Source organism: Carassius auratus, chromosome 14 (assembly GCF_003368295.1).
Source record: "Carassius auratus strain Wakin chromosome 14, ASM336829v1, whole genome shotgun sequence".
NCBI classification, from domain to species: Eukaryota; Metazoa; Chordata; class Actinopteri; order Cypriniformes; family Cyprinidae; genus Carassius; species Carassius auratus.
The window spans coordinates 29,560,234-29,586,941 of record NC_039256.1 but is presented as its reverse complement, the minus strand read 5'-3'; the positions used below and the strand labels follow the sequence as shown (position 1 = coordinate 29,586,941).

The 26,708-nt window shown below is 36.9% G+C and overlaps 2 protein-coding genes and 1 long non-coding RNA gene across 6 annotated transcripts; 1 reads left to right on the top strand and 2 right to left on the bottom strand.

The window, feature by feature from the left end:
* LOC113114268 (uncharacterized) lies at nt 1-18,273 on the top strand. The gene is made up of 3 exons (XR_003293693.1): nt 1-334; nt 11,838-11,967; nt 18,001-18,273. It is a non-coding gene; the product is annotated as an uncharacterized LOC113114268 (long non-coding RNA).
* g3bp1 (GTPase activating protein (SH3 domain) binding protein 1) lies at nt 2,868-9,342 on the bottom strand. Of its 4 annotated transcripts, none has more exons than XM_026281139.1 (12): nt 9,190-9,342; nt 8,018-8,134; nt 7,796-7,877; nt 7,545-7,718; nt 6,543-6,633; nt 6,357-6,447; nt 5,918-6,125; nt 5,686-5,787; nt 5,019-5,160; nt 3,868-3,996; nt 3,662-3,771; nt 2,868-3,576 (listed from the first exon to the last, which is right to left on the bottom strand). In XM_026281139.1, the coding sequence occupies exons 2-12, from the start codon at nt 8,110-8,112 to the stop codon at nt 3,346-3,348; spliced, it is 1,455 nt and encodes a 484-aa protein (XP_026136924.1). In that variant the 5' UTR covers nt 8,113-8,134; nt 9,190-9,342; the 3' UTR covers nt 2,868-3,345. The 4 variants fall into 4 exon arrangements, with proteins under 4 accessions (XP_026136924.1, XP_026136925.1, XP_026136927.1 ...); XM_026281140.1 differs by having other exon boundaries at nt 3,868-3,993; XM_026281142.1 differs by having other exon boundaries at nt 5,043-5,160; nt 9,190-9,341.
* On the bottom strand, nt 12,906-23,558 carry LOC113114267 (SPARC). The gene is made up of 10 exons (XM_026281144.1): nt 23,409-23,558; nt 19,070-19,139; nt 18,771-18,797; nt 18,280-18,367; nt 17,054-17,175; nt 16,697-16,817; nt 16,051-16,184; nt 13,884-14,032; nt 13,601-13,749; nt 12,906-13,519 (listed from the first exon to the last, which is right to left on the bottom strand). The coding sequence occupies exons 2-10, from the start codon at nt 19,124-19,126 to the stop codon at nt 13,491-13,493; spliced, it is 876 nt and encodes a 291-aa protein (XP_026136929.1). The 5' UTR covers nt 19,127-19,139; nt 23,409-23,558; the 3' UTR covers nt 12,906-13,490.
* Nucleotides 23,559-26,708: the final 3,150 nt, after the last annotated feature.

Here is a 26,708-nt window from a genome sequence, read left to right as displayed (position 1 = left end):
GTATCTGGCCGTTTACACACAATAATGTATAAAAACAAGATTCAAATCTGGAGTCACGCACGTGCTATTTCACAGGCGCGCGCATTATTGAGCTCTCTCTCGCGTCTTCTTGCGTTTAAATTGTTTAAGTGAGTGTTTAAACTGTTAAATTGATAATGCTTAATATAATTTGATGATATATCGGAACTGTGGGAATTTACCTCGTTATAAGATGTTATAATGTGATTAATGCGTGCGCTGAAATGCAAACCCTGTGATGTAACTTAATGCTAAATTCATCCAAATCTGTTCTGATGAGGAAAACAAACACATCATCATCTTGGAGACCCTGAAGGTGAGTAAAATTTCCACAAATTTCTATTTTTGAAATGAGATGAACTATTAACTAAGCAGCATGCACAGATATAAATTAAAGAGTAGCTAATTCCTGTGTTAGCACTCACAAACGTTGCAGAAGACTTGTATTTTGTTGTTGTTGTTGCTTTTAAGGCATAAAAGCAACAGCAAAAAATTTGGATTAATTGCAAGTACAAAAGCAGCCAATACAATTCTAAAAAAAAAAAAAAAAGTCATTTTAAATTATAACATTTGGAACAACATGAGGGGTGAGTTTATTTTGGGTAAACTAACCCAAAACTATCTGTGCCGGTGTGTGTTGTGTTGCGGAGCCCAAGGCTTTGTGAGGGTCCAGCTGGGGGCCCGTATGTTTGCTGGGTTTGGCCAGCTGTATGAGGATATCTCGAGCTCATGTGGGTCATGGGGGGTGTAGGGCTCCAAAATTAGGTGGCGGAAAGAAGCTGCACTGTCCCTTTCATGAATACTAATGCTGGGCTACCTGCTGCTCAACACACCCAACATCACAGCTACAGCTCATCATACTCACTGTTCATCCAGTTTACAAGGTGCTACAGTTGTGAGTCTGGTGAAAGCACATGAATTCATAATTAGGCCCAGTAATCTCAGTAATGCAATCACACAGCAAAAATGGGAATGTGATTGGCCGGCGTGTGCCTCGGGATAAGGTATCTGTAAAGAACACTGCTGGGGCAATATAACATATTGATATTTGTTGAGAGTGGCAGCACAATATTGCAAAATCTCATCATTTCGGTGGCTGGGTGATGGATGTCTATAGGTGCAAAATTGCCTTTTCTGTTATGACCAGCAGTAATGGAAGAAAGATTGAGCCGATGCTATGAGGATCTTCAGGTGCTGGAGTCTTAAGAAATTAGATTTGCATATATTCTATCTCACACACACACATTGATTATATAGAGAGAGAGATATAATGTAGATATGTATACTATATCTCCCAGGGTTCCCACAATGTTTGGCCGATTAAAGATGCATTCAGTAGTTCTTTGGCTATTGTTTAAGTACTGAAACCACAAAGGTGTTCAATATCATCTTCATGTGCCAGCATAAGTTTTCATAGTTTTCAGTAAATTACATTAAAACCTTTGCTCGGTAGTAACCAGTTATATGTATTCTGGATTACATAGTCAGATTCCAATGAGTAAATCTCATTTCAAAATACTGATACAAAATTTTATGGATTTTATGACTTCACGTTATTCACACAGTGGCAGTAAACTAATCATAATATATTCTCCCTAATTCTTAACCTCTAAAGCAATTAGACCATGCATGAAACAAATAATTATGCAAATTAGTAAACTTTGTTCATATAAAAAAGATTTGTAAAAAAAAAAAACTGCTTAAAATAATAGTTTAGTTAGTATTTAAACTATTTAAATAATATTTAAATAATTAAAACACATTTTTAAGCTTACAGTTCTTATATTTAATTAATGGTCACATTGACATGCGGTTCAATAAAATAGCCTATTCCTTTTTTGTGTTCAAGTTATTATTTGTTCCATTTTTCTAATTAGATTTTTATCAATTTACAAACCCACTGCAATTCTTATATTAAGCAGTTTGGGAAACGCTGGTGTAATGTTTAATGCACTTCTTAATTTTATATATTCCTCTTTTGATATGTATGGTGTGGTGTTTGAATGGAAATTTTAAAACAAGTTAGATAAAAAGTAATCTAAAAAGAGGTAAAAACACCTAAAATGAGTGACTCGGTTATATTACTAATCCGTTTTCAATTTCACCATGTAATCTGTAGTCAGCAACAGACTACAACTCATAAATAATCTACCCAGCACTGTAAATTAAAACAATCCCTTACCAGTCCGACAAAAATTACGCAACTTTGGCATCACGTCACTTTCTCCATCATCAAATCTTCTTTTCTGATTTTTTTTGTCTTCCCCTCTTATGGCCACAAACTGATTCTCTCCAACATTCAAAGAAACTACACGGGTCACATGATATCAATAGGACACTATTCAGATGACTCTTGACAAAAACAATTTATTAATGTGTAAAACTTAAATTAATACTGAATTATTGAAAGCACCTGTAATTTTCATGACTTTATCATTCATTACTGCTGCATAAGCATTTTAACATCAATTTTAACCAAATATTCTGGATATGAAGGGAAGTGAAAAAAAAAAAACCGTAATTAAAAAAAAAAAAAAAAAACGAAAACTGGATAAATCACAAACCACATTTTATTTTCCAATTTGACATGGACGACAAATTAAAATGAAAAAAAAAAAAAAACTATTTTGCGTGCAGTTCTGTAATAAAAATTGTTAATCTTTTCATTTTCAGTTTAATTGATTTAAAATTAGCAGAAAATACCTTCCACTGTCTAGAAGCTACAAGAACACTACATTCATTTGTAGTTCCATGCCTTTAAAGTCCAATTCTTGTATTTTCACATTTTCCAATGGCTATAGAAAACCCTGTCAATGTTTCTCAATCTCCCAGTCAAGACACACCCATGCTTCAAAATAGTACATAGAGTTTATTTTGTTCTCTCAACAGTGGAGTTGTTAAAATATGTTGTCATTCTTGATGAAGTGCAACAGTAGAAGGCAAACAGGATTCTTAACATGCTAGACAGTCACTCACACACAACCATGATTTGACTTGGCAACAAATCCAAATAAAACCATACTTGAACTTGACCTGAAAGCGGGTGCTAGCAATACACAGGATTGCCCAAGCAGTAAAAACACGTTCCTTTAAGAAACAGGGAGAGAACGCTTAAACCAAATGCTAGGTTTCTCCTTTCCCCAATTCAAGTAGTTTTGTTTTTCTACAACAAATTCAAGTTCAATCTCAGAAATAAAAGGAAGAGTCCAGATAAAGAAGAACAATCGCACTCCTGGGTCCTGGAGTGAGGGATGGAGACGGGGAACAGGGAAGCCATCGGTGTTAACCAGGGTGACTTGCATCAGCAGTGAATGATGGGGAGCTGCCTCACTGACGTGGTCCTGCATAGCGGCCCTCGCTGGGTCCTGTGCCTCGACCAGCTCCGAAACTAGGTTTCTGAGCCATGCCTCCACGGGTGGGTGGTCCCCTTGACCCACCTACCCTGTCACGTGGTCCCCCCGGGCCTCTGGGGCGGATGTCCCGCCGGTCACCTTCACGGGCCGAGCGGGTCTTCTTCTCCTCTACATTCAGCCGAACGTCTCCTCGCAGTTTAATGGGCTACGGCATAAAGAAAAGGTCATTCTGGTGATCCTGCATTAGTCTAAACATCCTGTACTGCACAACATCTGAAAGCCACACATACCCGACTGCTGAGGATCTTCTGCACGGGCTCGGCGTCATCAAACACCACGAATCCAAAGTTAGGCAGCTTTCCGCCGCTGTTGATTCTCAGCTCAAGGACCGTGCCGAACTCTGTGCGGGAGAAGTGATCAAGCACATCAATGCAGGAGGAGCTGATCTACATTTTAAAATCAGTTCGAGTCGAAGAATAATCTTTGCATCACTTACGTTCAAAGAACTCCTTGAGCTCGTTTTTATCCACGTCGTGAGGTACGTTTCCGACAAAGAGTTGGTGGCTGTCGGGATACCGGACCGTTCGCCGCACCTCTGACTCCGCGCTCTCACCCTCCCGCACTGCTAACCAGAGATTAAACAATAAATACATTACACTTTCAGGATGATAGTTGTCCAGCCATGATGTTTGCTTTTAAATTTAACTTACAATTTTGTGTGAGATGCTGTTTATACGCAGACATGAGATTCATTACAATGCTCAGGTTGCGTTAAAGGTGGGGTAAGCAATTTTTCAAAAACGCTTCAGAAAACGTTTTCGGGGCTGAGTAGCAAAAACTTGTAGCCAATCGGCAGTAAGGGGCGTGTCTACTATTATGTGGAGGGGACAGCGTTTAGAGCAGAGGACAGACATTAGCTCAGCAACAAAGATAGAGATGACGGATAGATCTATATATATATATATATATATATATATATATATATATATAGATATATAGATATATATATATATATATATATATAGATATATAGATATATCTATATATATATATATATATATATATCTATATATAGATATATCTATATATATATATATATATATATAAACTAGAGGAGCACTTCTGGGGAACAAAAGGTGGCTTAAAGCAATAAGTAGGACCCGTGTAAATATCGGATCAGCTTTCCAGTGCTGGACAGATCTCAAGGAGTGGAGGGCCTGTGATCAGATGCAGAGGTTACTTTGTTTTTTTACGATAGGCGAGTCTGTGCTGAAACAGCTAAAGTCTGTCTAGTAAACCGGACACAACGAAGTGACCGTTTAATTATTTTAAATGTCAGTCAATACTTTAAATATAAGACCGCAGCAGTTTTCTGTCTGGGATTTGTCATGTGGTGCCACATCCAGGGTAGACCACAGATGTATATTATAGTGTAGACAGCATCACCGAAGTGTGGGGAGGAGCTATCAAAATTGGTGAGAGACCCTTTTGGGGTAGAGGCGTGTTTATTTTAGTGATTTCATACGTCAACATTGGCTAGCAGAAATCACTTACCCCACCTTTTAGCAGTTTTGCCAAAACAAATAAGATTTTATAGATTGCAAAATCAGGTACTTTTTTCATAAAAACGTTCATGTGCACCCGTACAAGATTGATTAGACTCTTGCACACCTCCTGGCCTTGCTGTTCTGTTTGCCGGAGGGGGTCCTGGTCTTTGGTCACGGGGTCTCTGGTCTCTCTGGGGTCTCTGTGCTGTGGTCTGTGTTTCTGCTTTCACCTCCACGCGTGGCTATGGATCACAAAAATGTTTTAAATCACCTGGTGCAATAAAACTGATTAAAATGAAAAATAAAAATGTAAAATGATCTACAACGGTTGTTAAATTTTTATTCTACAGCAAGTTGTGAAATGAAACCCCATTAACAGGTTTACAGTAAAGTAATATAGCCTACAGGTATCTAGTAGAAATCTGGGATCGGATCCCATAGATTGAAAGACTTTTACCCACAGTAGGATAAACTTCATACAGTTTGTTCAGACACTGATCTAGCCATTTGTTGATGACTTAAGATATTGCAGTATTAAGACCGGAGGGTCACAGGAGTTGTACGAGTGAATTTTTTTTTCAAACAATATAAAAACAAAACACGTTAAGAGGTTTTAAAATGGACAATTATTATTAAGAGATCTTAAAATTGCATTAAAAGCAGAGGGGTCCATAAAGAGACCTAATATAATAAACAAAAAAGCAACTAATAGCCAGGATAACCCAAAAATAATTCCTGGAGTGAACAGGTTGGTTGTGAATGTCTACCTGCGCAGATGGGACTCGGACAACATGTGGAGGGACTCCTGCGGCGGGGACCACTCCTCCTGGTGGGAGATTCTTGCTAGTGACTAAAGCCCATGTAGACGGCTGAAACAAATAAAAAAAATTTGACTTGAAATGTGATCACTCTTATCCGGTTTGTGATGACTGCACATCTACACAAATAAAGCTCTATTGACGAGAGAGACCCAACAGACTGTGAGGAGGGTGGTCTTACCCGGTTGTCCTCTGGCATGGCTGGTGCTGTGTCAGCAGGTGTGGGTGAAGGGGGAGATCTCTGGATCTTCTCCTCGATGTGAACCTCGGGCTCGCTGACAGGCTCCGTCAGCTGCACATCTGCTGGCTCAGGCTCCACCTCTGCTTCTGGCTCCGGCTGGAGCTCTGGGGTAACAGACACCTCTTCTTGTGGCCCCTCGGGCTCCACGCTGTAAACACAAACTTATGTAAAAAATTTGCAAACTATCACCCCTCTGTCTTGAGAGAATATCATCAAATAAAATGACCAGTTACTGAGGGGTTCATGTAATGACAGATCAAAAATGAAGCGTGTAGGGTTTGTTTTGGCCTACAACACGCCTGCATAGCTTGCATCCTGCCTTACACAAATGACTTACAACAACTAGATTAAATGAGCTGTTAAAACGAATGCTATTTACCAAGGTGACTGTTCGTAGTACCCAGCTGACTCCTCCTGGACCACTTCAGGAGAGTGCACCCGCTCCAGCTCCTCCACATCCTCCTCAGACTCTGTGAACAACAGGAGATAAATGAAGTCCTCTGCTCACAGCAAGAGCGATTTGGAGACATTACTCTGAAATACACCAATGATATCAGCTGCTCACCCTCAGGGGGTTCAGAGTCTGAGTCCCCAAACACCTCATCCTGGTACCGGAAGATATCATTGTGTACGTAGAACTTGTTTGCAACTGATCCCTACAAAGATCACAGCAATGTAAAGAGTAATGAGTAACAGAACATCACCTGAAAGGAAATATTTTTGTTGTGCCTCAGAAATTACTGTATTTATTAATGAGCAATTTCTTGCATTAATCAAATACTGAAGATCAGAACAAGCGGATGCTTTCATAACACAAAAACCCTAGGGAATGTGATATTAAAAACAGACTTAAAATGTTTGAGTTCAAGGTTGCTACACTTTTCAGCTACTGGACCTTTTTAGTCATTTTACAATACTGGACAGGGACTTTTATTATAGTTCAAATAGATCCCAATAAATCACCCAGATCAATGTGAACAAGCTCAATTGAGTCAATGAATGAAGAAAACTGAATGTGGAAATAGGGTGTAGACAATCTGGACGCTACAGCTTGCAAATAAGCTTAACTCCACTCAGGATCAATATCTAGCAAATCATTTCTTAAAGGCCACGTGAAGACAATTGGTCCCATTTACTTTAGCACAAATTATTGACCTTGTGGTGAACAATTCATCTGTTAACCCCAAAGAAAACACCTGACTTTGCAATCTTACGTTAGTGTTTTTTTTCCCTCTCTGGAATGAAGGGCCTTATGAAGTCAGTTTTATTTCCTCCTAAATACATTTTATTATTCCAAATTCTGTTTTTATTTCTCTGGATTGCTTTTTTTGTTCTTTCGTTAAAAACATCTCTACTCACTTTAACAGATTAAATTTTATTAAAAATCATAATTAAAATCATGAATTTTTTTTTACATCAATTAACTAACAAAAATTACAAGTTTAAATGTTTTATTTTTTTCCCCCTCACCATATATTTGTATAATTACCAAATTGTGTTTCAACATGCCTAATTATTAGAAAATAATATTAATTTCTTAAAATGAATCATGACAAAATGTTCATACCTCAGGTGCCAGAACAAATGTCTGCATGAACTTCCTCATGGGCTGCATGTTATTGGACAGCTCCCCCAAAACTTGCACCACCACTCCTTCGTTCAGAGTGGCGTGAGCATCGACATGCCTGATCTTAGTGTGACAGTCACGGAAGCTCAGAGCCAACACCTTCTTATGGATTTCCTGTTCAGAAAGAAAATAAAATCACATTGAGCTACTGAACTGAATCCTGAAAACTAAACACTTGAATTAAAACTCACAGACTGTCCATAGACCGCTTCAGCCGGTTTGCCATTATTGTCCAGACCACCGTGCACATAAGACGAGTTCTTGCCGTAAAACCTGTAAGACAAAGGAAACGTTTAGCTGCATTGCAATATGAACTGCCACATTTTAAACAAGTAAGGGATCTCCAATCTCACTTGTCACAAACCTCACTTGTATCTAACAAAAGAAATAATATATAAGCAGCAAATTGTGACCTGTGCAGGTAGTCAGGAGCCTGGTTCAGAAGGGTGTAGTACTGTCGGACAAACTCTCGCCCGACAAGCTGGGCACTTGGCTTCTCCATCACCATTTCTTTGGTCAACTGGTATCAGCTGAAACAAAATGACAGGTTAAAAATCACCTCTAAAGTAGAAATCATGATGTCCCAAACCCATAACACTAACCCCCAAACCCAAGGGACCACTCCTTCGGTGTTCCTTAAGTCGTATGGGTTTGAACAAGAAGGGAATGACAGTTAACTCTTCTGGCTGAACAATTTATTTTAACTATTAAACTTCAGCTGCTATAAAAGGTAAAATAGATTATGGCGAGGGAAACCCAGGACTGCTCAAGTGAAACTGAAACGGATCCCTTTGTTAAGCCCAGTAAGATAGAAACGCAACGAGGCCTTCAATGTCGATACCAGTGTATACAACTGGAAAATTAAGACACACTTAAAATAAAAGCATTAAAACTCTCCCAGATCGACTGGTTTAGCTGCTCATCGTGAAGGGTGGGACATTCATTGCCACCAATATAAAGTGAACTCACTAGGCCTCATCATCACACGATGCGTTACGATCTTAAACACGGATCCTTTGTGATCCCACCGAGACATATGACGATATCAAAAACCAAACATTTATTCAGATACGTTCACGATTTCAATCAAACACTTGTTTCTGTAATCGTCGTTAACGAATCAGACACGTGTTCAGCGCATAAGCTTGGATGAGATTATAGATATCAATAATAAATGACCACATTGTACACGGAAAATGAGTTTAAGTGATTTTACGTGGAAATACGATATAAAAGACGTGTAATTTACCGTGATAAACGCGGGATCTCTCTTCAACGGAAACGCGGCTAAAGCTAATCCTCAGAGCGTCGAGCAACAAAACCCCACCCAGCGGCCCAACGGCGCGTTTTATCACTTCATTCGGTAATTATAACATTATATTAATCATCTAAATGATTTAATTATGAAAACCGGCGAAATCGTGCATTTATAGAAAACATATTCGTCATCTAAAGCACATGGCTATTAGCTGCGCACGAGCTAACAGTCAGTACGCTAACCGCACCATTACACAAAAAGGCTGCAAAAAAGACAAACGCTTTATATCTTTTAATACAACAGATTAAATCCCAAAACCACACTTACCAAGAGGGAATCAGTAATATGTGTTTGTGTTGAATTTGAAGTGGTTTTATTGAAGCGCCGGTCGCTGTGAGGCTTTGAGCTCAGACACTGGCAGCAGCGCGTGTGGCGGCGGGTTGCCGGTTACACATTAGCTCGTGCTTAATCAAAGGCCCGCCTAATCGCAGAACCCAACAGCCAATCAGATCGACGCAGTGGATTCGCGCATCCTATCAGAACTCGTTCTCTCGCAAAGCCTCCCAAATCCACCAATTAAACGTCAACTATACCGACTGTTCGCAAAAACGAGAGTGAAAGAAAGGAGGACTGAGAACAAGGTTGTTAGGCCCGCGTGGACGTGAACAATGTTGCGCAGCAGCTGCTCGTGTCGTGTCGTTGCTTTTAAACGTTTATTTGTTTGTTTGCAAAACTAGGTGATATCTGTGCACATTAGAAACTGTTTATTACAAACGTTACACCATCATTCTAAGTCACGTGAGAAAACATTAAAATGACGAAAGAGCATATCAAGGTGTTTTTTTTTAAGAATGCGTGTGTGGCAAATGTGCAATGCAGGTTTTTCACTTCAGAAATTAAAATGCAAAAAAAAAAAAAAACACTTAAAGCAAGGCAGTTTAAAGACCGTTTACGTTTGCATAGTTAATATGATAATTAATGGGATATCAATTTATTACAACTAAACATTTACCTATTTGTTGTTATTAAAATATTAGATAATAAAAAAAGAAAAAAAATCTAAAGCGCTCTGATTACAGCAATTTGAAAATAATTTAAATACCCCGTTTATGCCTCGTGGTAATACTTGTTTTACTGACTTTAAATTATGCTGATTAACAAATATGCTATATGTCAACGTTATTGCTTCACTGAAGTATAGTAGGAAATTAGTAGAAAGGGTAAAGTAAATATATGGACAGAATATTTGAATAGTAATAATATTGGATTAATTCATTTCCTGAAAATAACGAATGTTGAAAGAAAGGAAGCCTAATTGCTTCTGAATATCTTAATGGCCCTACACATATACATCACTTTCATTTTGAAATTTGAATAATATTGTTTATATGTCTATTTTATTTTATTTGCATTATTTTTGAATTAACTTTTATTTCATTTTATATATTTTGTTGAGTTTTCCTAGTATTAATTTGGAGGCTTCTTGTGATTTACCCTTTTGGTTGACATTGTGGGGAAAATTAGTAGCAGATATTTTTATAGTATTTGCACACGTAATTCCGCACAACTGCAATCGAACTTTTTTTTTTTTTTAATAAATTATGATTTGTAAAGGTGAATATTTTGAGATATTATATTGTCCATTAGGGGGCGACACGCTTCTCATAGATGCAAACATTTGCGGTTGAAAACGATACAGATTGTGTTTGCATTTTTAAAGGAATATCTACCAGAAATCCATGACTAATAAATCCCAACAGATTATCAACATTATTCATCATTTGAATTTAACCAAAAATTTTCATTAAAAAAAAAATCTGTTTGGGCTCTGTTTGTATCGGATCGGGAGAATAAAGGGTTAAAAAGTGAGTTCAGCTAATCTATCAAAAAAGTATTTATTATTGCAATCAGCTGAGTTGAAAAAAATGGATTTTTGCAAACTACAGAAAATAATAATATTGGAATAATTTGTTCAACATGATCTGTGGTATTTAATGTTGGAGTAGTTCTTCTGTCACTCAATATCAGTTTTGTCTGATATATATATATATATATATATATATATATATATATATATATATATATATATATATATATATATATATATATATATATATATATATATAAATTAATCAAATATTTATTGTAAACATAAATTCAAGTGAAATTTTTTTTATAAATCTCATGTGTTTTTAAAAAGTATGCACGCAGCTGTGAAATCTTATTTTATATATTGTAAAGAAAACACTGGCTTCTGTCAGTAGATTTTTTTTTTAAAGCATGCTTATATTTCAAGTTTACATCAAGTATATAATATAGGTCCAATGTTAAATAGGGAAATGCAAAATAATAGTTAAAGGCAGTTTATCATTTAATTCAGTGATGTCATCATTCAGCTCCGTTCAGTTTAAATAGTATCTGTTCAATCAATTTGCAATCAAGTCAATGATATCGCTGCCAAAGATGTATCATAAATACATTCTTCTGATTTCTGTTTTACTGATATCTAACACTCAGTATATATATACTGGTAAAAATTGTATAGCCTGGATGCACAAGTTGCTTTGGATAAAAGCCTCTGCTAAATGCATTAAATACAATGTATGTGTATATATAGGGTTCTAATGGGGGGGGGGGGGGATGCAGTGGATGGCATCAAATATAGATACAATCCTGTTATTCCAGGTCTATGATGGTTTTCTGTATTTAAATCTGTACTTACAGCCGAGTGATGTTGAGTGTGTAGCTATAATATCAAATGTTCTTTGGATGAAAACACTCAAATCAACTCTAAAACATGAAGAAGTCATTCTCAATAATATCTGACACTGCTAGTGAGTGATAACGCATGTCATAATGTTGATCAAATAAAGAGAAAATCAGCTGAAATACTTGTTGATTTATGTCTAGTGGTTCCTATTGGGGTTTTAGGGCTTGTGTTAGTAATGTTCCATTTTTTTGTGATCTGTTTTCAGAGTTAAGAAGCAGCCGAGAAGAGTGTTTTTCCCCCTCCCCGGTGCAGAAGAGGGCTGGACTGCAGCGCAGTGTTCTGGCTGGAGCTCTGCCATTGTTTGAGATTCCTGACGCGAGTGTCTGGCTGGAATGGTAAGCCTGGTGACTGGGTAAATCCTGCTCTCTCTAGCTCTGCTTTCCCATGACTGTCTATTCCCAATGAGACCATGCACTATTTTTCCAACTGCTTCATACAATACAGCACATGCAACATACTTCAGTAAACGTGAATCTGCTTTAGTTTGAACTATAGTAGAGCCTGATTTAGTAGGTGTTTAGAAATATGAATATAGCAGTATGAAACATTACAGCACACAAAACAAACATTAAAACTATTAGAATCGCCCTGCTTTCAGGATGTGCAATGATCTAAAATGTTTAAGAAAATATTCTTAGCCTAAATGATTGACAATTATTACAAATCAATAAATACATGCTTGATACAGGATTGGTTCAGTTTGACTTCTTTACATTTTTAGCATTTACTGTAATTGTTCAGTTCAACCAGGATTACACACTGGGCTAGCCACACTGGCTCGTAATAATCCTAAAAAAAATACAGGGTCCTAAAATATATTTATATATAAGGCAAGAGGGAAATTACGTAAACATCCACTCCACCCTCAAGGAAACTACTAACATATGTTCTCCAGATTTTTAGCCCTGCATTGACCATGCAGCATTGTTTTCTTTGCACATTTACAGTGTTTATATAGTCATATTCATATTTACTCCAATGCTAAAATGATCCTGGGTGCCTGAATAAAACAAATGATCTGCAAACATCATGTTTCACGATGTTTTTCATTTTGCCCATAGCAAACATTGACGTATAAATGGGTTATGCAATTATATATCTGGGGGGAACAGATCAAGATAAATGGAGAAATGCATGCAAAGATTGAGTTTGGAGATTTCAGTAGCTTTTATTCATGTAAAGAGATTCATAGGGCTCACAAATACTGCAAATGTATGTGAACATGTTAGAGGGAGAAAAAAAGAAATCTCATCCTGCGAGATTCTGTCCTCTTGAATTCAAATAATATTTCCTTTTATTATTCGACTTTTAAAACACTCAATATTTGGCCCTGATTTCTGACTAGAAACAATATGCAAATAAAAACATCAGCCTGCAGATATTCAGGGCTCAAATCAAAAGATGTTATCATATTTAATAAAGACATCAAAACAAGAAATCCACCACCAGAGTGCAACAAACAAAACTAAAAGTTTATAAAGCAAGCAGAAAGAACATTTATTTGGAAACTTTATTTCGTTTTTGTACATTTCCACCATCAGAACTGCAAACTTACATTTCAAGACCTGATTCTGAGTGTAAAAAGCATTTGTGGATCCACTTCCGACAAAGTGTTGCAACTACATAGTTCATCATATTTAACTCCCAACAGCTGCTTGGCCAACTTAAAACGGTAGTGTTCAGTCACTCATTGTGATATTTACTGTGTGGATTGTGCACTTTTTTTTTTAAACATTAAAAATGTTTAGTGGTATATGGAGTTTGTTAGAAATCGCAGTTAGCACCTTTACTTTGATTTTAACTTAAGGGTTAGCACCTCGCCCCGATAGTAACTAGGAAGCATCAATGGTAGACGTGCTTAGATGACAAGGTCCTTGTCGATGTCCTCTGAAAGCAGAAAACAGCTAAAGTTAGCAAATAAATGAACCTAACTTAACAAAAATATAAACGGCATGGTGAAAAACTCACGCTCTTTGATTCCAAAGCAGTTGGCCCACTCCTCGATAGCGATGTAATTGTCTTGGTCAGCATCGCACTGCTCAAAGAAGCTGGTGGTGCAGTGCTCCATTGGGATGAGAGGAGCGCGCAGAGGAGCCAGCTCAGTGTGGGACAGGAAGCTGATATAACACACAAACACATGCACATTTAAATCAATAACTGCCTCTCGTACTATAGCACTTAACTGAAACATAAGGTCATTTCTAAACAGCTTTTTCAGAAATATGTAAGCTGTGAAAATGAGTTAACATACCCATCAACAGGGTGCTGGTCAAGCTGGCCAAACTGCCAGTGAACGGGGAAGATGTACATGTTGTAGTTCTTCTCGAAGTCCAGGGCCAGAAGGTCCAGAGAATGATCACCAGCCTCCAGCCTCTTCTCGTTCTCGTAAATCTTCTTTATCTACAAACACAGCATGAAGTTTGCAGGCAATTCAGAAGTTTTGTCATCTGGACTTGATTATATTGTTTAATTATACTAGTGTTTTTTTTTTTTCCTTCCCTAAGATAAGGCTGCTGTTGAACTTGTCTTCAGTTCAAATCTTCTTTACATTGTCATGAAACAATGGACATTTCCGGAGGCAAAAAAAAAAAAAAAAATAGTATTTTGCAACCCAAGCTCATTGGGAAAACCTGCCTGTGGTGGCATTTCTGCACAATTATATTATGTTGCTTCTTGCACGTTTTGCAATACTTTTAAAATTAAATCTCCAGTGAGTGCTGTTCCTGGATGAACGTAAATCTGGCAGAGTTTTATTACATTGGTTATTGTAAACATCGCAGCAGTTCAGAAACAAAATGTCTGGCGAGTTACTGCTAAAGGTTAATGCTCTGTCATGTTAGAAAATATCAAACCTCCTAACCGATAAAGTTAAAGACATAACCGATAAAGTTTAAAATGCATTAACTATCATGCTATTTTAGATTGCTTCTATGTGTTCTATGTTGGGTTTTTTGTATTGTGATTTCACAGGACTGTACCGGGTGAGCTTCTGAGCAAGTTTACTATGTTAGACAAGCCATACAAATGGATCTGGTAAGGTGATGAAAACGTTAAAATGTAAGTAGTTGCACATTTTTCCAATGAGCCTACCTTAGTGAAAAATACAAATGCTAAAATGTATTTGAAATACATTTATTTACATTTAAATATTTATGTGCTTAATAAAAATACCCTGCAACTGTACCTTTGATACACTTCAAGTCAGTTAATTTGGAACAACCAGTTGTCTGCGTTATGCACTTTAATTGCACATAAAGTCGAACCAAAGATCTACTGAAGTATATTTGATTGTGCTAAAGTTGAACTAATGCAAGCATACTTTAGATATAGACTTTAAATATCTTGCATAAATCATACAATCCTTGTTAATAGTGATTTTACATTTTCGGGATAATATTAGGAAATGTGCATTGTGCAGTAAAGAAATACTACAAAAAAAGTCTAATTATAGTTTTATATCAGTAGGTTTGAAATGTTATATGTTAATGGATTTGAAGTATTCTTATAATTAAATATATGTGTTTTAAATACAGCAGCATAGATTTTTTTTAGGGCCGGGACTTTAACGCGTTAATTGAGATTAATTAATTACACAAAAAATAATGCGTTAATTAAGATTAATTCGTTACAGAAAAAAATTTCCCCCATTTTTAATAACTTATTTGTGCACCGCGGAACGTTTCTCACTGGATGAGTTTCGGCGGGACCGATTACACTGAAGCACCAACTAGCGTTCGCATATCACCGCAGGCGCAGCACATCGAGCCTCAAGTATCACCTCGACGCAAAACATATAGCAGCTAGCGTGGACTTTACACTTTATGTTGAACTATGTATTATTTTGTTGGTGCAACAGTTTATGTTGAACTCTTTATTGTTTTGGCTAAGGTTATTGAGAGTTGGACTTAGTATGTTATGGCCTCTGAAGCAACAGAGAGATGTTTTCTAATAGTCAGGGTTTCCAATGTTCTGAATGTAATTGACACTATTGTGTTTTACTTAAAAAAACACTTTACAGAAGGTTCCAGCACCGATAAGGTTCCTGAATTTCTGAAATGTACTATTTCTAAATTGTTTCTAAATATGCTATTGCTACACTTAATGGCAAAAATTTCACTGGTCTGCTAGACTTGGTTGAACAAAAATAAACAATATTTTGTTGCTTAAGCTTATGTATTCAGTCATTATTCAATGGTATACTATAAATCCATATGAAAAAAATTACTTCTCACTGTTCTCAGGTCAAATATTTATATGCGATTAAAATGCGATTAATTTCGATTAATTAATTACAAAGCCTCTAATTAATTAGATTAATTTTTTTAATCGAGTCCCGGCACTAATTATTTTTTTCTACTATGGTATGCTGGCATTTTCAGAGGTTTTTCAGACTATAAAGAGCAAAGAGTTGAACTGACCCTGAGTTTCTGCTTCTCGGTGAGCAGGTTATTGTCTTCATCGCGCTCGTATAGGGTCACCAGCACGTTCTTCAGCCAGTCCCTCATGCGCAGGGGAAACTCCTTCAGCTCATTGTCAATGCAGGGGGCGATGTCTTAAGGAAAAAATCAAATATTAAATCAATCGATCTGAAATAAGTAATAAACACAAACAGCATGCCTAATGCACACATCTAAGCATTATACTCTAAAAGGGACCATATTACAGCCCTCTGGCTAATATTAGTGTCATAGCTGTTAGGATCAAATTAGTTTATGGCAGAAACACATTTTTGAGTCTCTGACTGAGACACCCTGCTTAGCGATGAGACTACACCACAGCAGGAGCTCCATTTGAGCCCTTCAGTCCCGACTCATCTCATCAGGCGTGCAGCAGCGCTGGATGAGGAAGATTTAGGGGGATTGGGTCTGCTTTATGGAGCAGCACTGGCAAGCTCAGACTCATCCTGTGCTCAGTGTTTGAAGAGGTAGCAGGGACGCCTCAAAGCTACAAGACATCAATCACTCCAGAGCACTCAATTCCACTTACATTCACGGCTGAGTTTGTGAGTGGTCTAGATTTTGCTTTCAAAGTCTGCCTTGTTTTACTGCACTATTACATGCTCACATTTGCAGGGTCCGATGTAGTCCAGGTGCAGCTTGTGGCCCTTCTTGGTGCCCTCCAGTGCACATTTGGTGGCAAAGAAGTGGCAGGAGGACTCGTAGGTCTTGTTGTCAGTGCCACAGACCTGTGAAATAAAAGCCATAAATATGAGCAGCCATAAATGCCACAGTTGTCAGCCTGACGGGTTTGATTTCCCTACCGTATCATACTAATGTTTGTTGACATTATTTGCCCAATGCGTAAAACAACATTTCAATCAATCTGCACAAATGGTGTGCATGTACTCCAGGCACTGCTGTCACCACACGTGCGGAGACATGAGACAGATGTGAAAATAAGGAAATGATTAAAGACACGCACATGCTCGAATTCTCCGACTGGGGCAGAGCAGGTCAGAGGGTCCTGGCACACACACATGGGCTCGTTGCTGTCATCAACCTCACACACTTTGCCTTTCTTGCAGTGATGGTTTAGGCAGGGGTCTATAAGGAAAAAGAATTAAAGACAAAAAATATTTGCTTATGTACTTATTGATTGTCACTTGTGATATATACAGTAGTTAGTATATTTCATTTAAATAATGTAGTATATTTATTTTATATTATATATTTTATATTATATATGGATATCTGTTTCATATTATACTTTATTTGTAATTTATTTTGTTATTAATATATATTATATAATTTATTTTTTTTACTTTATATTTTATATTGTTCCTATTTGTAAAGGTCATAAATATATACTTTTCTTTATATTTCATTATTAATTTATATTTTATTTATATATGAGTGTGTGTGTGTGTGTGTGTGTGTGTGGATATATATATATATATATATATATATATATATATATATATATATATATATATATAATCTTTAAAAAATCTAACTACCTTTCTAATCTTTTTGTATTCTATTTTCTTTTCATTTATTATGCAATTGTATATGTATGTGTGTGTGTATTTGTAAAGACCTCTAACTAGCTTGCTCTATTCTTTTATTTTTTTATTCTATCTGTTTTCTTTTTATTTATTATATTAGTTAAAAACCCATCCTATGTGTACTGTGTTAACCTAACTGAGACTTGTTATAGCACTTATATATCATTGCTCTTTTTGTTGTTTTTGATTGCTTCCACTGTCTTCATCTGTAAGTCGCTTTGGATATTTATATATATATATATATATATATATATATATATATATATATATATATATATATATATATAAATATATAATTCCTTTTAAGGGCATATATTCAAAAATGTCCTTGACCAATGGATTTACATTTTTTTCCCTTTCCTAGATGTTTTGTGGTGGGAATGCGGCTGGGAGACTGGCACTGGAATCAACTTAGTCCTGTATAACCATAGTCTGTCTGAACACATAATTACAGCTGTCTACTTTTGACTTATTTGCAGCCTGTTATTACCCATAGTCTCGTGTACTTCTACAATGTAATCTACACACGTTATCACAACTTCACGCGTGCACAGAGACAGAAGACATGATGCAAACAGCAGATAAATCTCTCGAGAGGAAATAAATCTGTAACTTCTGAAATCTGAAAAGACATTAAACTCACTCTCAGCAATAACATCCTCCACGACTTCAATGGCCTCGTCAAACTCTCCGGTCTCCACCTGGACTGGGTTGGCTCCCACTTCCAGCTCCTGAATTATGAGACAACCAAGCCCAATTTTAAACACTGCTTTCCTCTTTTATGCGAGGAAAATATGTACAAGTTAAACTTTATATGGATTAAAGGAAGCGCATGACCCATATTACTGAACAGCCACTGCAAGAGTTTTGCTTTTGTGTCTGACACAACTGGCATCTGCGTGCACATGTGGGGAAGCAGTGAATTGTAATTATTCCCTTTCTGATATATTTTCAAACTTTATGGATTTCAGTCCCCGGGGGGATGTAACAGGAAGCTGCATATGTAAACACATCTGGTTCCATAATGGGGGCGAGTTGTCTATGTTTGGCGAATTTCTGTCTTCTTAAAAATGCAGTTTGGATTTAAGCAAAGAGATTCTGAAAAGATTTCAACATTAATTTAATAAAACATACCTCTTCATCAACTGGCTCCTCTTCGGTCTGTAAAATGAAATGTATATGGACTTTAGAGAAGGTTTAGTCACAAAGCAATGTCAAAGAGGACATTAAAATGCTTTTTGGTTTTTATACAAAGATTTTTTTTACCCCCCATGCAATTTTATTATACTATTCTTCATTTTGAAATGAGTAATTAAAAAATATAGAAAAATCGAAATATATATATATATATATATATATATATATATATATATATATATATGTGTGTGTGTGTGTGTGTGTGTGTGTGTGTGTGTGTGTGTGTATGTACTTACCGGAGCAGCCAGAGTCTTGCCAGCGAGGCAGAACAGGAAGAAGATCCAAACCCTCATCTTGAGTTTCAGCCTTAAGCAAAAAAGAAAAAAAAAAATCACGTCATCCTGTATATCTAAAACACCAAAAACCTGAGGTAATCTGGAGGATTTACACTGCACTTACACATTATCGTGTATAGTTTTATGCATGTAATATGTGCTTTCCTGAAGTGTGAGTATTGTAGACATCAGAATCACACATATGCATGCTACTCAGATCTTTATGTTCTTTATATATGGCTTGAGATCAATAACACATCAGTTCAAGACCTCAGACGTGTTCGGGCCACCGACTTGCTCTGTATGCTCTCTCCAGACACAGAAGCTGATTGAGATAAGAGCTCAGTCTGTCTTTGTTCTGCTAGCTCGACTGCTCTCCTCTGGAAGACTGACTGATGTGATATGTTCTCCTTGAGAAACGACACTCTCCTGCGGGGAGATAGGGGCTGCTCGTCTGAAAGCACTCATTCTCTTGTCCATTCTCTCTGTACCAGAGATCCCTCTTCCTCTGTATCAATATAGATATATTTTGTTTATGGCTGGAAGGTTCAAAGCAGCCATAGGTAGACATCTGCATTTTTACTGCACTAAAGATCAAAGCCAGACTATTGTTTTTCTATAAAAAGAAATGAAACTGGCTGCAAAACAAAAGACACCCAGCCTTTTCTAAACATGAAAGGCACTTTTCTTTATGTGATTGAGATGCTAATGCTGCATAAAAACTGTTATGACTGTGTTTTGGTTATGAAAGTTATTGGTTGTGAAGGAGCATCCATCAGCCAAGTTCTTGTTGCAAGTATGATGAATATGAATCACGACATATTTGGTGTTTGAATTTGAATGCGATTAAAATCAAAGTTAATTCCCACCCTCAAGCTGTGGTGGGCCATTTGTGCACGAGTAGATAATGGGTGGGATTACTGCATATTATCTGTACATTCATAATTGGTTGAGTTGTAGAATGAGTTAAGGGTCTTCTTGAAACCACTGACCTGAATATAATTTGCCCAGCAACTGCTGGGAATCTCTATGGCTTATTGCCCAAGGTTGAAAAATTCCCTGTTTCTTCAAGAAAAACCCACGGAGAAAGTAAAGTTGGCATTAATTGTAAATTCAGTCCATTTTCTAAATGCATCTTGATTTCATTGTAAAAGATTTAACCATGTTTCTTTCTTTCTTGCTTTCTGTCTCTCTTGTCTTTTTTATTTATTTGAGTTTGTAATTTTTAATCAAAATATAACAACTTGATTTTCTAGTGATATGACTATTCTCTGGTGGTGTATGCTGGACTTCCCCCATTATTTTGTCCACTTGAAGCCTTGCATTTCTTACAATCAAACTCAAGATTGCATTCAGATCTGCCTCCATGCAATCAACAAACGATGGATAGATCTTACATTTCTTCTTCTCTGATGTTCCACTGAGATACAAATGTAACAATGCTGAAGAAAAGATCTTATGCTACTTTGACAGAAATAAGTTGGATGCACATTTCAGCTCTGATTGATTGAGATGGTTGTGTTGTCATATTTGGTTTTATGTTTCAAATAATACATCATGGAAATCCATAAATCCTCCATTAGATTAGATTTTTGAGTTATATTGTTGGTCATTTCACTGAAGACCTCTTGTTGTTGAATGCATGCACATGATCTTTTGTGATCAGCACATAAAGAACTGTGTAAGCAGGTGTGTGAACCCTTCAATAGCCCTTCATGGTTTTCTTTGGCAAAGGAAAATAAGGTGACCGGGGTCAGACGCTCCACCTCTCTAGACTTAAACGAGGAAAGCTACAGAGACTCTGTCACCCTCTTCAAATGCTGACGTCTTTTTAAAATGTGGCAGACAAAGAATCTTTTCGCTTTCTGTCAACAAAAACATCCTATTTTAACAGGCCGAGGCTGTGTGAGTCATAGGATGGAGGAAATGATCTGACATCATGTCACATAATTAATTTAGAGGTGCACTCTATTCCTTTCAGAAGACATCTGGGCACGTCTATGCAAGTCATTTTTTGGCCGAAGTATAAGTCCATTACTCACTTTAGAGCAAAACAACTTGTTTTATTTGGAAGGTCGCATTCAAACTCAAACATGCTCGAGCTGAAGGAAAGTCAGCGGTATAAAGGATGCCTTCTCAACCCAGTATTTAATTTAGAGTTTAGTTAGGTAAGCAGATTGTTGGGCGTAAACCGGGAGGAAAACAGCAGCTCAGTACTCTGCGTTTTTTCCCAAAAGGTCATTTTCCAGGAGCTCTGCTGACGTAGTTCTCTCCGGAGCGACAAAACAGGTGGTTCAGTCTCTAGATAAACAAATGAGCTGCAAAGCTGCATCCATGACATTTGACTGGCTGCCAGTGCATCTCTCAATGCAAATTGAAACACTGCACAATACATGCATCTGATTTTCCGAACAAACATACCTTCGCTGTGCTTACTCTAATATCATCCCAGGTATAGACTTAGCATGTTAAACACAAACAGAAGAGTATCATCAGTGTCCAGTACTGGGATAGAGAGTTTGGCATGGTGGGCATGCTTGATTTATGGAGGAGGAAGCCACTTGGCATGAGCAGCAAACCTCTGCATGAGCCACCTGTCCATTACGGCACAATTACGTGCGTGCATCTGTGCGACGTTTAGCACTAAGCAGAAAACCTTAGTGAAAGCATCCTTTGAAACAAACAGTGAACCGGTTAGAACTGCAGTCACATCTGAGTCTACGGGAGAAAAGTGGGGTTTCACACTAATTTGCTTTGACAAATCAGCACTTTTATTAGATTTTTTTTTACTCCCGAGGATTTGTTTCACAGGAAATGAAAACTAATTTCTCTGTGACCCGATCTCGTTCTTTTTTTTCTCTTTTTTGTAGTAGTAACGAGGAATCGCTATTAATTGCTAAACCTTGTGCTGAAAAACAAGGTGGGAGGGAAGAGGAAATTTCCTCCTCTGCTGAAAAGGAGTACAGGGTCCTCTGAGGAAGACAAAAGACAGTCAAGAGAGCGACTGAGCAAAAAAAGATCCATGTAACTCGAGTTAACAATCACCTGACCTTTTCAAGTCGCCCCCCCCCCCCCCATCCCCCCCACCGCTGTTGGTATTAAACCACTCTGTGATTTCACTCCTTCATCCAGTGCAAAGAGCAGAACAACTGTCTGTGAAAAAGAAAATGAATTTCACCCTATAAATATAAGCGTATCACCTTGAAAAGACCTTATCTGTGGCCGAGAAAATATGACTTGTTCGTTTATATTCCTATCTGATCCTCGAGGTGAGCGCGAGTCACGATCCGCCGAGTTAAAATCAGATCCACATTCTTAACCTGATTTGTTGCTCTTTTCAGTTTCTGTAACTTATTAGTTTTTTTTTCCGATTGACTAATCTGTATGCGCTGTAAATACTAGCCTGATTTGTGCGGTTTACAATCCCCTTGCACACAGAATTGATTAAAAACCCCTTTAACCTTTTCTATCTCACCCAAAGGCACATCCAACGTTTCAAGTTTTGATAAAAATGTTCATTTTTCTCTGTTATCCATGCCGTACCACACATTTCTCATAAGATCTTGTAAGATTTTGCAGGTGGTATGGTAAATGTAACATTAAATGTTGCAATAAAGTTAAAAATAAATAAAAACATGATGCAAAGGATTTTCAACCTTTTTATCTTAACTTTATATAACAATAAGGGTGCTTTCGGCAGCTGTAGCCTGACAGTTTGACTTCACGCGATTCTTGTTTGTCTACAGCAGCAACATCTGCCTCGGTTCGATATGGTCTCAAACAGCTGGTGAAAAGTCGCCATGGAAACACACATTCCTTTGGATGGGAGTAATTGTAAGAGGAGGGGCCTCCCCTCCCCCCCATCCCTGACTCTGTGTTCACCCGTCCGTCTGCATATGTGGCACACAATACCTCAACATTGTGCTGCTCTGAGCCCCAGACTACACGGTTTAGCTTCGATCTTTCAATAAGAGCATTAGCTTGTTTGCATGCATTTCACAAACATTTCATGCACAACACATGGAGTTCCTATAAAGCAACAGACACCTGTTTCCAATGGAAGTAAGATCAGTACTTTCAGTAAATCTGTGCTTTCATTACACGCACACAGGAACGTGATCTTTAAAACTGTAGAATCATCTTAACATGCAAATAGGATAAAAACAAAAATCAAGCTAAATCAAGTAAGAATTGTTTCGGCAATGGTTTTTAAAGTATTAGTAAATCAACACTTGACCGTTAGAGTTCATTGGTTTTTATATTCATGATGTTAGAATGGGACACAAATGAACGCTCTTACCTTCTGTCCGTCTAACAGAGAAGCCAGAGGAGAAGTCAGCTGGTCAAAGGGTCTGAAACTATCTAAAAAGCAACACAAGTTCACACAGAAGACATTTGCTGTGGGCAGGTCACTCGGTTAGGGTGGGACGTCCCACAGTTAACTCTGTGTATGCAGCTCACATGCATACTCTCCAGCACAAACTTTAAACTAGTTCATGTTTGAACTCTAGTGTAGACATGTGAGCATTCATTTTCTCATCTCAGTGTTAGATATTACTTTGTCTAAAAGTTCAGGAAAACTAACTGCTCTGCATATTAACATTTTATTGCTACAAAAAAAAAAAAAAACACTTAGGGCAGCATAACAGGCCAGATCATAATTTGTGCCCGGTTTGCAAAAACTCTCCCTTCCAGCTACGTATTATTGAATTAAGCTTCATGTCGGATCATGTAGGTCTGAAAGAAAGACTGAATAACCAAGAAAACTGGTTTGGGTTTGTCTGCTTGGATTTGTCTTTTACACTTTTGTTAAAACTAATAAAGCCCCCCAAAGTAGACTAAAGTTTAAAACAAGTTATAATTAGGCAAAGTTAATTAAAAACTACTGATATAAATGTTCTTATTTCCTTACAATATAAAATAAAAAATAAACAACTTCCTTTTAAAGAGCCATGATAAAGGCCTGTATGACACTCTATTTGTTTTATGTAAGGAAAATATTACATTTATTGATCATTTTATAAATCAAACTGTTACTTTGACACAATATTTGATTAAAAAAAATTCCTTTGCTTTATTATACGCTATTATATTTGTGTTTTTTTTGTTTTTGTTTCAACAAAGAGAAAGCAAAATGACCTGGACTTAAAATGTTTCTGTGTTAAGTCAACTAAGGTCAAATGAGTTAGCGAAGTAAAATCATATATGATCCTAAAATGCATTTATGATCCGATAATGGTTCACATATGATCTATAGTGGCTGACTGTAAATGTAGCATGTATTTCAAATGGGCAGCACTTTTTTTCTATGTTGGACCGAGAGTTTCAAATGGTTGAATCCCAAAAAAAATTCCAGTCTGAAATTCCAGGGGCCCATCCCACTGTACTGTCTCTTAGTTTTGTGTCTCCTGACCAGCAGACTAAACTAATCACACCTACCATTTCATCCCACCCATGAGACGTCTGCCTAAATTCACAGTCACAGAGATTCACTCTGCTGTAGATTGCTAATGTCTGTTCTTTCTGAGTATACAGAGCAGAAAGGAAAGAAACATCTGGATGAGACAACGCTGGAAAAAAATAGTTTCTCTGCAACGTGGCATTTTCCATTCTGGCCTCTGCAGACACTGAAAGCAGGGCCACGGAGGAGATGTAATTATTCTATGCACTGCAGACGTGGCGCTGTCTGTGGGATCTGAGAAGATCACAGAGGGTCACAGACTCCCTGAAATTTAGAACAGGAACTGAAACACATTTCAATGTCAAACAGTAAAATCTATTAGAAAGAATATGAAATAATGGAAGAAACAGAATGCATAAAAGAAACAAAACGTATGTGTGTGTATACAGTATAAAGTAAAATTATAGTCAAATACTAAAATGCTTTTTTTTTTTTTACATTTAATGCTTAAGTCATAAAGTGTGTTTGGAAAATGTTTCAAAACATTGCATCACAAATGCTGACTTCTTTTTAAAGAAGCCTTCTTTGGTTGGTTTACGGGAAACACCTCTCATGGGGCCTGACTGAAAATAGCTGGATTCTGAATTACACACCAGACGGTGGGATTTCGACCACCGTTTCCTCAATAAACTTCCACAGGCTCTTCAAAGATTCACATCCTTTAAGGAACAAGGTGGCTTTTCATGCTAGTTCCTGTTTAGACTTCATATAAACTGAATCAGTAAGTAATATCAACACTGGACAGGAATATATCATCACACATTAATAGTTTAGTGTGCATCCACACATGGATGCACACTAAAATCATATGCTTTATAGAGCAGGTCCAGGTGGCTTTAGAGTCCAGCATACAGTATTATGTAACTTATAACACCAGTAAGTAAAGCAATACATTTTCATCCCTATAAAAGAAAAAAATTGTGATGGCAAATACAATGACAGAATGTGTTTGGCAAGAGAAAGCTCTCTTTGTCATTACGTCAGCTGAAAGAAGCCCACACAAACTGAATGTGTCTTTGCTGTGAACCATCTCATTGTCTCGAGAGCTGCTCTGTCATTTGCAAATGGACTCCTTCATCTTTGCCAGTGTGGCTACTGTGTAAACTTCTGTTACAAAACGCTCTATTTAGGAGATCCAGGTGCATAATATTATAGATACTGCAAACACTCAACCCAGATTCAGTCTAGATATAGTACTGTCTAAACTTTGAGGACAGGTCCCTTGTTCAAGGCTGGATTTTAATTAACTCACATTCCTTGATCTGAAACATAAACTTTTGTGTCCTCTACACAAAGCTCACAACTGCAAGATATATGAATATTGCTGTCTGCCAGAAAACGACACATTGGCAAGGTATTGTATATTTAAAAAAGGGTTAATGTACAGCTAACCAAATCATTCCCATGATATCAATCTTTGATATCAACCATTCAAATTTCACTAGCTAAAAAAATTATATTCTTGATGTCAGGAATGCAATTTTCACTATAGTAGCAATGGGATTTTTTTATATCCAGTATTGATTTTTTACTAGTACAAATTATCATTCTTGATAACATGAATTACATTTTTACTAGTACAAATCATAATTCTTGATATAATTAGTAACAATGGAAATTATTGATATCAGGAATGGAATTTTCACTAGTAATATTGGGAATTCTTGATATCCGGAATTAATTATTTATTTAAAATAAAAAAAAATAATTCTTGATATCAGCAATGACATCAGCACTCATCGCATGCAAAGGTATTACACATTTCAAAATATTTAATGCTATTTAAAATGCAATTACAGATTAATAACTACATGGTTTTTTTTACTAGTTTTTGATCAAGAATTTGAGTGATTTCTGTGAGTGATATAAAGTAAAAATGCAGTACCTGATATAAAGCTTTGTAATGTCAACTAGTGAAAATGTAATTGTTCACATCAAAAATTAAAAAAGTCAAAACAGCTTACCATAGCCAGCATGAAATGAATGTAGATCATGTAAAGCTTCCAAAAAGCTATATATATATATATATATATATATATTGTAACTGTGTTTGTATGAAACAAGTGAGACACGAAAGCATAACCGGTTTCAGTTATGCGGATGAGGTCCACAAATTAAGTAGCAAAATCAAGTAAGTAT